The 15,542-nt window shown below is 42.1% G+C and overlaps 1 protein-coding gene across 1 annotated transcript in view; it reads left to right on the forward strand.

Moving 5' to 3' along the window:
• The first annotated feature begins 5,877 nt into the window (after positions 1-5,877).
• Positions 5,878-15,542, forward strand: part of rasa3 (RAS p21 protein activator 3) — a 37,996-nt gene continuing 28,331 nt past the window's right edge. The window contains exon 1 of the mRNA XM_046390466.1: positions 5,878-6,153. Coding sequence (XP_046246422.1) covers positions 6,099-6,153 — 55 coding nt within the window. The 5' untranslated portion in view covers positions 5,878-6,098. The remainder of the gene's footprint in view (positions 6,154-15,542) is intronic.

The raw sequence follows: 15,542 nt of genomic DNA on the forward strand, positions 1-15,542 counted from the left end.
TTGGGGAGTAGTTGCTTGCACTCATCACAAGAAGAAAATACACTTTACATTTACACTGCATTTGATTCTGTGTAAAGTTTTTCCATGTATGTAAGTGGTTTGAATGATTACATACTCCTCTAGTGGTTACACACTCATCCAGATGGCTTTTAACCTCATAAAACCCTCCAAACGATCAAGATAATGAAGCAAGCAAACACAAAGAAAAGATGTTTTCTGAGTGTTAGGAAGGTTTACATCACTGAGATACAGATTTATCACCTAAATAGCAGTATGTAATTTGCTGGTGGCCCCGAGCAATTGCTTAATGCACCTTGGTCTCAGGTTGGCTTAGTGTGCAATTATGGTTCTGTGTTCACTTCTGACTGCAGAAGAGTCAGAGTAAGTTTTTTTTTTTTCTCACTTACGGTCAGAGACTGCGGCAGATAAACAAAAGCTTGTGTTTGGATAAATGTTTGGCTGGTTTAACTGAAAGCACAGAGAAAGGGCAATCAGTATATCTGCATGTGTTGCTCATTAGTTTTTCTGTAATCCTACTTCTAGCCTACAGCATGATTGTTTTTGGTACTTTTATTTCCTGCAGATGCAGTGTTGAAAGTGGAGAAGGATGGAAACAATAAATAAATTTTAAAAAAAGAAAACAAATCTGATCAACATGGACATTCTGCATATGTGAGTCGGATATATTAAAGATAAGTACCCCATAATTTTCCACAGACCAAATCACACACGTTCTTCTAGCATTTGATTCATTCTGTATTCATAGGGATTTTTTTTTCCTAATACCAGGATTAACCTTTCACATGTCAGTCGCCATCTGTTCAACTCAGTACACTTTGTCTCTGTTATTTATATTATATCCATATACACATGTACACTGTACATAACAGCGTGTTCTTGTACCAAAAAAAAGCACCAGCCACAATAGTTTTTTAAGGCCAACGCCCTGAAACCTTGAACTGGTGGCTACAAAACAACAGTGAGCATCCTTTTGCTAATCTGCATAGAGTCAGCATCTGCCTCCTCTTCCTCTTTCTGTCAGTGCCTCTGCATTGTCACGAATACACGTACAAACCTGTGCACACACTTGAGCAGACAATGTTTGATACCATGCTTTTAAAATATGTGTCCAAGTACACATATTTTCACATCCATGTTCACATTTTGGCTCAAGATAAGTTAGACCTCTAAAATTGCCTCTCTGTTTCTTTGTTTTATAGCATTAACCACACACACACACACACATGCGTACACACACCGGCTCGTGGTTTACCACAGGGCGTTGCCACTTTAGCTAAACTAAAATAAAGACCCATCATAAACGTCTTTAAAGTATTATTTCCCTATGCATGCAGCTACAATAACTGCATTATTCTCCTGCTATTTTTGATATGATACTACTTTGGTTACCATGTCATGATAGTGGCACCTTGACTCGCATTATAGTCTTATATTATGGTGATTTGAATGGTGTTACATCTGTGCATACAAGGTTACAGTCAAGACGAGAGTTCTCAATTTACCTGCTGGGCTAAATCAAATTTAAATGAAGTTAGAGCTGCTCTCCTGCCTTGCTACAACCGGCAAATACTGTATATGCAGCTGACTACATTGTAGACTACACTGTCATTGTGTCATTGACCCCTGTGCTATGGCTTTGAGAGGTTACTTATACAACATGCGTAATACCATGGTTATTATTTAACTGTAATAATACCATGGTCATTATCAATGAAAACAGCCACAGAGTTTTAGAGGATACAGTCAAAGTCACCCTGTTGTTAAAAGCACAATATGTCTGCGTGTTACAAAGATAATACAAATAATAATCCAAAAACTAATCCCTCTCCATCATCTCTTATGGCCAACTAGATGTGGATAGCAGTGTCTGTATCTGCTATCTGTCTGTATTTTCTTATTTTCTCATTATTTTGCTGTGCTTGGGACATTTCACAATATGCTCCACAGGTACAGTATGCACATTTAGTCAGCGGTGGAAAAATTTCTCAGATGTTATATCAAAACAACAGTGCAAAAAGTAAAAGTTCTGCCACATACGTTCAACTACAGAGGCATTATCAGCAAAAGGAGCTTATCAAAAGTACCTATTCTGCAGTAAAGCAACCCCCTGTGAGAGTTATGCTCTGATACATGGTACAGCCGATATGTAAGCAGTATTCTACTGTCGTAGCAGGTGGAAATGCAGTATTTTATGTGCATTTAGATAGTTTAGTGGCTCTCAACCCTATGGTAAAGGCGACCTTCCAAGGGTCATGATGAATCTTCAAGGTTGTGAGGTAACTGATGGAAGAGGAACGAAGAGTTCAGCTACATCAGTCTGTGTTCATTCTTTGTACTTTCTCCGACCTTTCCTGGTTTTCCAAAGTATTCCATAATTTTACCTTTTAGGCTTTGAGTAGTTATTCAAATGAAGCCATATGAGAAGTTTGGGAGGGAAATGTCACATTGGTGGAACTGCTAACAACTCTCTGACATGTGAAAGGTGACAACAGGCCTCAACTGCTTTTCATAAGTGGTCAAAAGCCAAAGAGATTGGCGGAAAACTTGAAGTATAAGTTATTCAAAATGTTGCTTAAGTATGGTATTTCAGTGAATTTAGTTAGTACTTTTTCAGCACTGATGAAGGTTAGTAACTGGAACCTGAAGCTGTTGGATAATGTAATGGAGTAAAAAGTACAGTATTTCCCCTCTATAATACATGATATGGACAAAAGTATTGGCACACCTGACCATTCAAGGATTCAGGGATTCAAGGAGCTTTATTGTCATTTCACACATGTAGAAACATGAGGTGGAACGAAATTAGTTAAAACTACAAAAAAAGGGCTTAAAACCAGGAGCGTGAGAAGCTGCTGCACTACTGCACGCCGCCATCTTACACTTACCATTACATCTACAGAGACTTTAATGACATCACATTTGAAATACATAGACAACCTTGCAACAGTTTCCACTCTTCTGGGAAGACTTTCCACAAGATTTCTGGAGTGTTTCTGTGGGAATTTTGGCCCATCAATGCAGTAAAGGATTTGTGAGGTCAGACACTGATGTTGGATGAAAAGGCCTGGCTCGCAATCTCCGTTCCAGTTCATCTTAAAGGTGCTGGATGTGGTCCAGACATGTTCTTCCACACCAAACTCATCCAACCATGTCTTTATGGACTTTACTTTGTGCACTGGGAAACAGTAATGCTGGAATAGAAAAGGGCCTTCCTCAAACTGATGGTACAATGTTGGAAGCATAGTATTGTCCAAAATGTCTTGGTATGCTGAATCATTAAGATTTCCCTTCACTGGAAGTAAGAGGCTGAGCCCAGCTCCTGAAAAATAGCCTAATCCCAATACTTTTGTCTATGTGGTGTGTGTTGGGGAAGTATGAGTAATTTAAACAGGAAAAATACCTCAAAACTGCATTTTAGTGCTAATCTTGAGTAAATGCAGTTAGCTGAAGTGCATGCAGGGTTATGGCTTTCTGTAATACCTCTTCTTGAGGGTCGAACGGTGGCGATGAGACATATAACCTAATTAGATTTAGAGCTGTTCTAAAGGAGTCACAGCTAATCCTGACACTTTGGCCAGCAGCACAAGCACTGCAGCAAACTGCCGTTCCCGTTAGAGAGGCTATCTGACTGTTCTTTGGTCCCACTTCTCTGCCAGGTCGGGCTTGGCTAGCTGGGTTTGTAGAGTATTCCAGACCAGAGTCAGGCTATTTTGAGGAGTGTGGTCACAGTCATCTCAGAGGCGTGGCCCAATAGGCTGATGTGGGCTGATGTCCCTGTGTCTTTCACCTGAATGGATCTTAAAGCCTGTCCAGACATCCCTCTCACCGGGCAGGACAGCACCTTGTCTATTCTTCCATCTGTTAAATTTGGCCTAGAACAGTGTCAACAGGAAAACCACTAATTCTTTCCAGGTTGTTTTGTCTTTCTCCATGTTTCCATGTTTCTTTATGTCTGTCACCTAGATAGTTTGGTGTGCACCCTTGAGGTAACCTCTTGAGCAGAATAATTTGAAAAGATAACAAAAATACTGAATGCAAAATGTGAAAAGTAGTTGATTTTATTGCTCTGCATTGTTGATAATCTGTTTATGGAGGAAAATTCGGTTGAAACATGTGACCAAACAAATTATCTTTTAAAGTTTCCAAGAATCACACAGTAAGTGCAGGTTGATGTTAAAGTTTAAGCAATGAGTGACTTTGTTTTACTTTGTGCATTTTGCCTCATTTTGAGGCCATACTGTAAAAACAAATCTCCTGACTCATCCCAAATTACATTTTGCTGAATGAATCATGGCAGTCAATTCAGGTTAGGCTCCAGAGACCGAAACTGATGTCCCGGGGACACTCGCTGTAAATGATTTCCGAAGGTTGTGACGGATTTTGAGACATATTATCATACACCATGTCCTGCAAGTGTCCTTACAGTTGCTGAATTAGGAGTAGGGCTAATCCTCACTTGTTAACAGCCTGTGAAGCTCACATCATCCATCCATCCATTTTCTATACCGCTTATCCGTCAGGGTCGCGGGGGAGCTGGAGCCTGTCCCAGCTGACTAAAGGCGTGAGGCGCGGTACACCCTGGATTGGTCGCCAGTCAATCGCAGGGCTGACGCACAAAAACAGACAACCACACACTTTCACACTCACACCTAGGGGCAATGTAGAGTAGCCGAAGCTCACATCATGGGAATAGCAATAGATCATTTGTGACACAGAAATCACAGTATAAAACTGCTGTTTCTTTTTACATCTGAAGTCTATTTGATGTAGGAAACAATCTGTGGTGATCCAGTACAGTCATGTGGGGCCTATAAAGGGGGAGTAACTCACACTCAGTGGACAGCCACACATGATGCATTGCCAAAACTATGAAAGGGAAGGTACAAATAAAATTCAGATTCAAAGGAATACAGTGAGCTTGCATTGCCAGCGGCTACAACTCCATTTTTTTATTTAAATCGTTCATCATTATGAGCTCATTCTTGTCAATTCAGAATCTAGCCATCCTCATGGCCTTAGTGGTTGTGTATGAGAGGTGAATAATGCCAAAGAGGAGCAGATAGAGGAAAAGCAGTCTCATATAAAACACTATTGCTCCTATTTTTTTAGGGATATGGTGAGACACATATTCCAACATGACAACATGGAGACATTTCTGTTGGCAAATGGTTTTGGCAGTGAATGGCTTGATGTGTTAACAGATGCTGCCAAAGTTATAAAATATGAAGTCACTTGAAAGCATATTGCTCTTGCTATTAAATGAGGAAATACTTGCAAAACAAACACAACATGTCTTGTAACTGAACATACATATGATCTCCTGGCACATGACATTGCGAGATGCACGATATTTTAAAAAAACAGTGATATTATCAAGTACACCGTTGTGATTGTTGCATTCAAAACACAGAAGAAAGAAAGTTGCATGACACTTTTGAAATGAAAGCATTGTATTTCACTTTACTAATATTCATGATTCAACATCCTGCCCAAAATCCTAACACAATGTAAACGCGAGCTGTGCAGCGAGGGGCTCAAGGTTAAAGCACGAAACAACAAGAAAAAAAAACAACCTCTCCTGTTTAGGTTCAACTATGCTCAAAACAACCATGCCTGACCAGTTTGATAGCAACATGGTCATAGACATCAACATGTGACACTTTGCCATTTCTTCCTTTAAACAGAAATGCAGTTGAAAACACATTCCTCCATTGAGGACATGTTTGTTTACTACTATTATTATTGTTTCGGAGAACATTGTTACACCGTTGGTTGACATTTTTCTTTGCGGCACGGATCACCCTCCATACACATGTGTGGGCGGTGTTGCGTGGAGCCACACCCCCACTGGCGGCGCTGCTGCTGCTGCTGCTGCTGCGGGACTGGAGGGACTGTATCAGCTCGCTTGTTCTATACCAGCCAGCAGCAGCAGTGGTCGGGCTGGAGTATGATCGCTGTCCAGAGAGCATAGATGTGCAAAACCCCTGGAATATCCGTGCGCTGGAGAGGCCAGAAACGACCGCCGTGGAGGACTGTCTTTATCTAGCCATCAAAAGGGAGAGAGCCACGGGGAAAGTATGGCGGTAGAAGAGGAAGGTCTCCGGGTTTTCCAGAGCGTTAAAATAAAAATAGGTAAGAAGAAAAATCCCTACCCCCAGTCTGAGAGCCTCAATGGATGGCTCCATGTTTTAACGGGCCAAGCAGGCAGGCAAGCAGTGCGGTCTGGAGGCTGGAGGGGCGCGGAGCCGTCTTGTTCCTGCTGCTATTAGAATTCAAATCTCTCGCTTTCCTCTTAGCGCACAGACCGTAAATTGTGAAACTGAAACCGTTAAAGGTGCAGAAATCGACAGATTTCAAAGCCTTGTGGGAAACTGAGGGAATTTGGCAGCTGGCACAAGAAGCCCGTGTTAGAGGTCTATGTATGGAGACTTGAGGTGATCCGAAAAGGCGACGTTAGGCTCCGCAGCTGCGCATATCCAGAAGCCTTTTCCGATCAAACAACTTAAACCTTCATTACACCTCAGCTGCAGCCACCCATTCATGTCATTTCCACCCCCCCACCTGCACCCCACCAAACAGCTTCACGCTTAACTGTCCAGCTATTGATTGTTAGCCCAGTTTTCTATATTTAGACATCTAGATGGTCTCCGGTGGGTACAGTCGGTTTGTAGGAGGCATGTGGTGCTTGCATATCTTGTGAATGAAGCCATGAGGAAGCGCAGTAGTTTGTAGTGGAGGGGAACACTGCCTTTTTATTCAATTCAGAGACTGGCACGCCAGCATCATTTTTATGATTCTGAGTAAAAACTGTAGTAATTCAGTAAGTGTAGCGAGTGTCGTGTAACTCGTGGATTATAGTAGTAATATAATAAAGGTGTCAAGTAATGACTATTTTATTATACATTCATCTAAAGACTATTGTCTTTCTGTCCAAGAAAAGTCTAAGGTTTTGTCCGACCAACAGTTGAAAAGCCAAAGAATGTATGGTGAAGCAAACAAAAAAAACATTATAGTGTTTATTTTGAAGTTTAAGACGCCACTGTCTGAGCTGTCTGGCAGCACGTTTTATCTGTTAAACATCAAAACATTCAAAGCAAACCACCATTTCCTCTGTGTGTTCTAACTGTTATCTGGGGTCAATATGGGACGTTTGGGACCGTCCCCTCTCGTTTTCACCCACATCTGGCCACCTGATTCATCCTGGCTGTGTTGTCCGATTTGTTTTGACTCCAAACATGCGACAGAAGGGATGAGCAGAGAGGAAAAAAATGACAACAAACACATCAACAAGCTGTGGGGCTGTGTGATGATGCCAGCCCGCATCAGATTAAAAACACTCCAGTGGCCCGTTTTTTTTCAGTTGAGCTGATTTAGACAGAGTCTGTATTTTTAAGCTCCTTACCTGCTGTTAAAATTGGCTGCAGGTCCTTGGGAAACAGCTGGGGAGAGAACCACCCTGACTCCAGTTTAGTTCAGATAGCTGAGCCTCTGTGAGATGATTGGCTCAGACCTGTAACTCCAGGGAGGGCTGGTGATGTTAGATCACGGAGGCCTTGTTAGATTGCTTCACTTTCTGAATGAATGTTCAGTCATCCTGCTGCGTCGAGATCCTGTGAATGAAAACCGAATGAGTGGACGATCTCTCACCATCACAGATGTCTTTCTTAGATTAAAAGCCTACTTACCAATCACACCACGAACATGCAGTGGTGCAGCGGAGGTATTCAGATCCTTTTATTTACTGCTAGTGAAAGTAGTGATACAGTACTGTAAAATACTTTGTTGTAAAAAAAGGTCCAATTTTTAAAGTAAAAGTACAGAAAAAAATGCATCCCCCTTCCTATAACATTATATATATTACTTAATTATTACTAATATGTATTTGGTCATGATGGATTACTTGTTTTTTTATGTTAAGTCTATTAGATGATTAATTGTCCATGTAATTTTTCCAAAAACAAAAAAAAAAAAGCCAAAATCAGCTGTTCCCAGTTTCTGAAATGTTTAGATTTTCAACTTTCCTTTGTTTTATATAATATTGAAATTGAATATCTCTGAGTTTTGGACTGTTTAACAACACTAGACCTTTAAACATGCGATTGGGATGGTCATTTTCCAACATTTTCTGACATTTTATTGATTAAACAAGTAACGAATTAATCAAGAAATACTTGGGTGATTAATTGACAATCAATAATCAATAAATCATTCATCAGTATGGTCCAAAATCAGAAATCACGCTGCCTTAGATGGCTTAATATAATGAAAATAGATAATGATGGACATGATCTGTTAGTTGTGGTGAGAATTATACTATAGAGTGGAAGTATAAGGTATCATCAAAAGAAATACTTATGGAAAGTACAAGTAACTGAATTTGTACAGTACTTAAGTAAATGTACTTTGCAACATTCATCCACCGGCAAGTGACGTCACGTTAGTCAGAAAAATACATGTCATGACTTCTCTTTTACTGGCATTCATGGCGGACGTTTATGTTGTCGTCACTTCCGAGCTCGGACTCCCAAGTTTCCTGAGCTCTTCTGTAATGTAATGTAGAGTTACACTGTCTTGTTACCTAGCAGCAGTCACACACACACACACACACACACACACACAATGTCGATCCGATCCCCGTGGAGCTCTTCTCTTCTCCTGGCGATGTCCATGTAACCCTTGCATCACATTGTTTTCATCAAAGTCTTGTCCTTTGGCCCATGACTGCAGTCGGCTGATGACTCAGAGCTGAAAATCTGCCACATGTTTGTCAGAGAAAGAGAGAGGACGTATTATTGTTATGATGATGACTCTGCTCGGGTTCCTGGAGGAACATGAATTTAAGAATCCGAACGGGGGCTTCTGGGCCCGAGTCCATGCTGTCTGGGGAACACAGGAAACCGGAAACTACCCCCAATTCACTTCCTGATTGGCTGGAATAGACTACAAAAGAATTGTGTTTTTTCCTGCATGGCAACAAGCTAATGCAAAGCAGATGTAGCGAGACGCAGAGCGAGGGACAGAGGTTGTGTCTCACATACAGCAGCAGGCTGTGCTTCGTCTGTCAGCGACTGCATCTCTGTCAGCGCTCAGAGAGACACAGATTCTCAGTGGCACAGCAGGAGTCGGGACTTTGCGCTAATTAACAACAACATATGTGGGTTTGACACAAGCATATGTGCATTTGACTGTTCTGTCACTGCGAGAAGCGTAGCCTGACCGACTCGGGTGGATTCATAACGCTGGAAAACACATCACACCACATCTTGGCACAAATTACCGTACCTCCTTCCAAGAAATGTGTAAAAGTAAATGATTTTAACATCCGAATTTCACCTGTCAGTAGGTCAGTCGTTTAAAATTACCCTGTGCAACCAAACTTTGCTTGAACAAACAGAACTTAATATCCTGTTTGAGTTTTTGACAAATAGTAGTGCTATGGGAGAATGTTTTTATGAGTGGGTCCCATTTGTTTGTATTGTGCAGACACACGAGGAGGCATATGCATAATTGCAAACACGCAAGACACGTCCAATTCACATCCTGTTGTGTCAACAGTGTCAGCGAAGAAGAAGACTTAGCGAGTTAGTGAACATCCAAATTGTCTTTGCAGAAGGACACACAAAATGTTTGTTAGACCTCAAGGATATATTATAATATTAATTGGTGAGAAACACTAAATGTAAGCACAACTTTTGTTTGTTTACAAGATACTTCCACCCGGCAACGTAGGTCTAAATAAATCAAACAAAATTTGGGAGAAATATGTATTAAATGATCCAAGACAACACATCTGTAGTATCTCCATTTGAGGTAATATGGAGTCTCTGGAGTCTTGTAAGAACACGTAGACTGAAGTAAGAGTGTGAAGCAGCACATACAGCATATGTAGTTTGATGGGTTTTTTTTACACAATATGGGATAAATCAATTAAACAAATACATATGTCCCTGTTGGTGCTTTTCAAAACAATTAGACCTGCAGCTGTTAAATCCCAGATAAAAGGTTCAGATCCTTCCCGTTCCTGGTACCAAATGATGTGACCAAGGAGAGTTTATTGTTTTGGCCTGAGAGCTCCGCTGGACATCGTGTCCTGTGGCATCAGTCCTCACCATGAGCTACTTGACCTGCAATGTAGCGCTTTCACGGTGTAATAGTGTTTTAACAACAAAAGTGTAAAATTGGATGTAGTGAAAATAGGATTTGACATTGAGTGGACCACAGTGGAAGCATATTGTGCAGAGGAGGTAAAGTGTTGGAGGTCTAGGAAGCGGGAGTGGGTGGCTGAATTCAGGCAGCTCAGGCTGGAGGGGTTGGTTTGTAGTGACAGAGCACGCTCACACACACACACGCACACACACGCGATTCCCTTGACAGCTGGCCAACAGAGGTTCCCAAACTTCCTCCTGTCCAGACTGAACAGGAGACATGAAGTGACGGGGGCGAGGGAGGGGGAGGAATGTTTTAGAAATGCCCTGTCTGTGTGGAGGACTCCCGCTCCTATGAAGGTGAAAGGTTCAGCTGCCAATCCGTTTGTTAAGAAAAAAATAACAAGGTTCATAATTACATTATAAGAAGCTTTCCGTTTTGTCCCAGAAGGCAAAGCTCTCTGGGAAATAGTTTGTCTGTAAACATGTGTGTTGACTGTTTAGGCGCAGACCGTGTTTCGGTCCAGGCAGCTTGAGGCTGGTGGAATAATCCGGGTTGGGCACAGCAGCTCTCCCTGCGCTCGGTTAATGTGCCTTCCACGAGAACACAGTACCAGGAATCGTGGGGAAGTATCGCCGTAGGCCCAGCATGCAGGGTCAGCAGGGGTAAACAAAGGCCTGGAGAACTCGGCCGCTCCTTCAGGTTGTCCTTCAGATGCCCTGTGGGAGAAGTCGACTCAGTCTCTCCCCGTAGGGTGACCTCTACCCGCTGAAAATGACATACGCATCAAAACATTAAGTAGAGGGAGCGACTAAGGTGTCAAGAAGGTGTCGTAGGCGGTCCAGACATTGTTTTTAAGCAAAGCGTTTAACAGAAAAAACCTTCTTCTAAACCCTCTGCAGCAAATGACTCCACACACATGCTGATTAAATCAGGTTTTGCAACAGTGTTGCTACTCTGGCAACACAAGCGATGTCAGCTTGCCACATACGGGGACATACACCCAGCTCACTCTCCCTTTCCTGTGCTTGCAACAGATATCATATCTTCGCACCATTGTGCATGCCAAGTCTGTTTGTGTGCGTAGGGGAGAGAGCTGTCTTCATTTTACATGTTATTCTGGAGGAAAAACAAACTACTCTGAGAATTGTGTAAATGGGTAAGGAGTCTGGGGTGGAGTTTTGAGGTTTTAACAATATCCTGCTCTTGTACCTCTAACTATAGTTCACTGTGATACCACATTGATTTGAAAGATTATGCTCACATCCTGAATGAACCTACCAGGTTTCTGAGCCTGGTTTGTAAACACGAACAATGTGAACTGATTTTAAAGCTGGTTCTCCCTACACAGTGTAGACCTACTGTGTTTTAGCCTTTTGTGTGCATGTTTGAGGTTATGTATTTTTGTTTTACTCAAGTTTTCCATTGAGACTAACAAATTTGTTTGAACATTAGCTCTACATAGGCACTGAGTTTGATCAGTAACTGCACACTACTGGTTTAATACAGAAACTGTGGTGTGCAGTGCAGCCAGACTTTAACGATGAACTCCTTTTTTCCCCCCTTTCTCCAAGCTGTTCCTCCTCATGCTGCTCCAACAACTGTTGTGGTTGTGTGGAAACCTCAGCACAGAACAGCTCAGCTGGGTTCAGTGTGGCTGGCGTTATTTGTCATGGTGGACGGTTTGTGACGAGCAGCACTGCATTTAGCAGAAGATATTGCAGCTGCTGTGGATAAACCAAACCAGCTGTTAAAGAAAGAAATCATACGTATTGACACTAACATATAATGTGTTTATTATTACATAAAGATGTGTTCCCCGTTAGTTAATCAGTCAATGGACTGAAAATGGACTTATTCTAATAAAAATGTTCCATTATTATTGCAGTTGCTGACTTTTTGGTGTTTAAAATACATGGGTTTGACTAGGTTTGTTTAAACAGATCCCAAACTTTCTACAAATTCTTAAATATGTCATTTAAATTTAGAGATGAGAGAGGTGTCATGGGCTAGAGTGTGTTGCTCCGTGTCAGATCGAATGAAGTTTCAATTAAGTATGAAACAAGACAATTAAGTATGAAACAGTGCGCGTGACAAGTTGTCATATAAAAGTGTAACTTTGTTGAAGTTATGTACTTACGTTATCACAAATGTTACCAACAATGTTTGGGGATTTACCCTCTCTTGAAGCTATATATTTCAGGGAAACACTGGAAAGACTAAATGATGTATCTGAGAGCGAGGAAGGAAGTTGGCGAGCTAGGCAGCCAGCCATTCTTTTGTTTATTATTGCTTGTGTTGCTCGCCCGAAGATGGATTTTCAGACAGAGATTGAATAGGCACCGGTGGTTGTTTAACAATGAAAACAACACGTCCCATGATCCTGTGCTGCTTCACGATATCATCAAACTCTTTCCTTTGTCCTCACCAAAGCTGTAGAGTGAAGTTGTGAAGCTTCAGGAACGCATTTGGACAGTTGCGAAGCGGATTATGCTGCAGTGGTGGTTTGCTGCACTTGTGAAACGCTGCTCTCCGATGTGTTTGTAACTGTAATGCAGTCTGACTCCGACCACAGTTTTTTTATGAACAGCACTGAACCTTTGCGAGCCACCTTGATGAGGGTTTGACCCTGAAAAGATACGGGTGGAGCGACAGTTTAAGGGTTAAACGGATGTTTTAGAGGTTAACCGGTTTTCAGCGACAGTGGCTTTCGAGATGATAGAGCGAGTTCGGTGTGGTGAATGTGGCTACCTGCTGGTGATGGTGTTTGACATAAGTCTGTGTTTAGTTTCTGACTTGGGGTCCCTTCACTTTAGATTATTGCATTTAATGCACACATGCAAATATCTGCTCCCAGCTGCGTATTTCCTACATTATAAATGATCGTTTAGGGGGATGAGGATTACTGTTGTGTACAGAAAGAGCTTTTTTGTAGTCTGAAAGAAAACCCTCCAGGTGGTGTCATTTGGGGCTATCTGTATTTGGTCCTCAGATTCTTTATGTAAAGCTTGTGTGACAAACTGGGACAAGATGGTCACCCATTCATTTCAATGAAAGTTGCAATGGGTTATAATACACACAAGATTCCACAGCTTTGGGAAATTATTGTGGTAGGAGAAGTGTTATGTTTCTTCGCAACGATTGCTTGGTGACCAGGAACTACACAGTATTCTCATTACAGTATAGTCTTCTATAAATTTGCATGCATTTGGTTGGAGTCAGAGATGCTTGTGTAGGTGCCTTTGCTGTGCTGACATACTGGCTTCATTCAAATGAATGAGGTGGCTCCTGGTTTCCCATAAATAGAACTCGCTTATTTTGGTTCCAAAGACACGTTTTCCAGGCAGTCGAGGCCTAACCAAATACACTGTGTACTGTAGGATTTGGGGTTTGGATGTCTCGTTGTCTTCGGCATCGATTTTTAACCGTTCTTGTTTTAATCTGTCTCTCACAAGTGACCCTACTTTATGAACGGGGCGATACTAAACCGCAGGAGAAAGAGTGAAAACTTGGCTTTTGATCTAAAGCCTGTTAACGAGTGCTTTTGTCTGTATTTTCTGACATTAAAAAAAGTAAATGACAAAAGTAAAAAAAACTGCCAATGAAAATAAATGCAAGTTGCAGACATACTTCCGATGATAAAGGTGTGTTTTACTGTGGAATCAGAGCTATTGTTATGAGTATGAGTATCTGTGTGTGTGTGTGTGTGTGTGTGTGTGTGTGTGGATATAATGTTTTCATGTTTAGTCATTTTCAGAAAGACTTACAGTTTTGTTTCGGTTCTTTTTTTTATTCTCTGCTGAGCATCAAAGGAAGAAAGTATTTACTGTGGGATAATAAATTACTGTTCTTACAAGTTTCAGTCCCTCTTTCCATTCTCACAGTGTCTTATTCTGTCACGCTCACTCACTCACTCTCTCTCAACACAACACACACACACACACACACACACACATGTTACGCTCAGGGGTAACTGGGTTGTTCACTGCTTTTAAACTACATCTTGGACCCAGTAGAAATTCCTTTCTCCTCATCTCATTTCCTGTTGTAGCTTTCTCCAAAGTTAACTGCTCTCCAGTTTTCTATCTGACTGACTTCTCTCTCTCTCTCTCTCTCTCTCTGCAGTCTTCCTCCTCTCTCACCCTTGATTGAATACACACTGCTTGTATTTTTCTCAGAAGCAGCAACACCCCACACACACACACACACCCACACACACACACGCCTCCACCCCAGCCCGCCCTTCCTCTCCTTCAACCCTGTGTTTCCCAGGCCTGCTAGTCGAGCAGGCAGCCACCGAAAGCGTTCACGCCTGTGTGTCCTCGAATGTGTTCATGTCAGAGGAGATTAGAATAACGAGTGGAGCGGTGCCTCTGTAACTGTACGCACGAGTGAAAGTAGTCGACGGCGGAGGAAGAGGAACAAAGCGGCGCATTCACTGTCGGCCATTGCGTCGCTTCAGTCACTTGCCTCCTCGCCTCTTTCGCCTCCTTTTCTTCACTCTCCTCTGCAAGAATGAGGTGTGGTGTCAACCTTTTTTGATGTGCAGATCAGCTTCAATCTCGCCCTCTTTTGGGTGTTCCTGTCGTCTTTGTTTCTCTGTAATTCTGCTCAACGCCCCTGTGTTTTGTGGGCACGCCACCCAACAGTTACACACACGTGCCAAGAGTGTGTCTAGTGTGTTTGTGGGCTCAGATGGTAGGGCACGATGTTCTCTAAGGGCAGCTGCAGCCGTGCTTGATGAAAAGTGAAAGTTGCTGCCACTGCCGCTGTTGATGTTGTTGTTGTTTAATTTTCTGCTTATTTTAAATCTCGAGGAGGCAACCCGCCCCTCTGGAGGGAGAGACAGATTACAAGGGGAAGCAACCAGAAATAGAGGAAAGGGAAATCAGATTAAGGCTAATTTTGAAAAAGGAAAACGAAAGCGAATACGCGAGAGATAGATGGAGAGCAGAAAGGGAGGGGTGGGGTGAGGGGGTTCAGACAAGAAAGAGGAAAAAGCCGCAAATGGACCAGGATAAAAAGAAAGTAAAAGAGAACGACAGACAGGCTGAGTCAGAGCATTGCAGGTTTTATGATAAAGTCTTTAATCTGACATGTTGAATGGCAGGTTTCACTCTCCATTAGACATAAACACAAGCACAACACACAAATATGCAAAACTGAAAGTTGTACATAAGCAAAGCTGGCAAACTCTCCAGTGACTGCTGCTTATCAACTCATGCAGAAAGACCACTGTTCGGCACTTCCTTGTCCCCTAAACAGGAAGTTCAGAGATGTCACCCCCTAGCAGTGATTGTGCTATTGACTGAACTGTGCTAATTATTATTATTATCATTACTAAGTCCTTACTAAGGCAAACTATGTACTGTGAG

The sequence above is a fragment of the Scatophagus argus genome, chromosome 1, assembly GCF_020382885.2.
Source record: "Scatophagus argus isolate fScaArg1 chromosome 1, fScaArg1.pri, whole genome shotgun sequence".
In the NCBI taxonomy this organism is placed as follows: domain Eukaryota; kingdom Metazoa; phylum Chordata; class Actinopteri; family Scatophagidae; genus Scatophagus; species Scatophagus argus.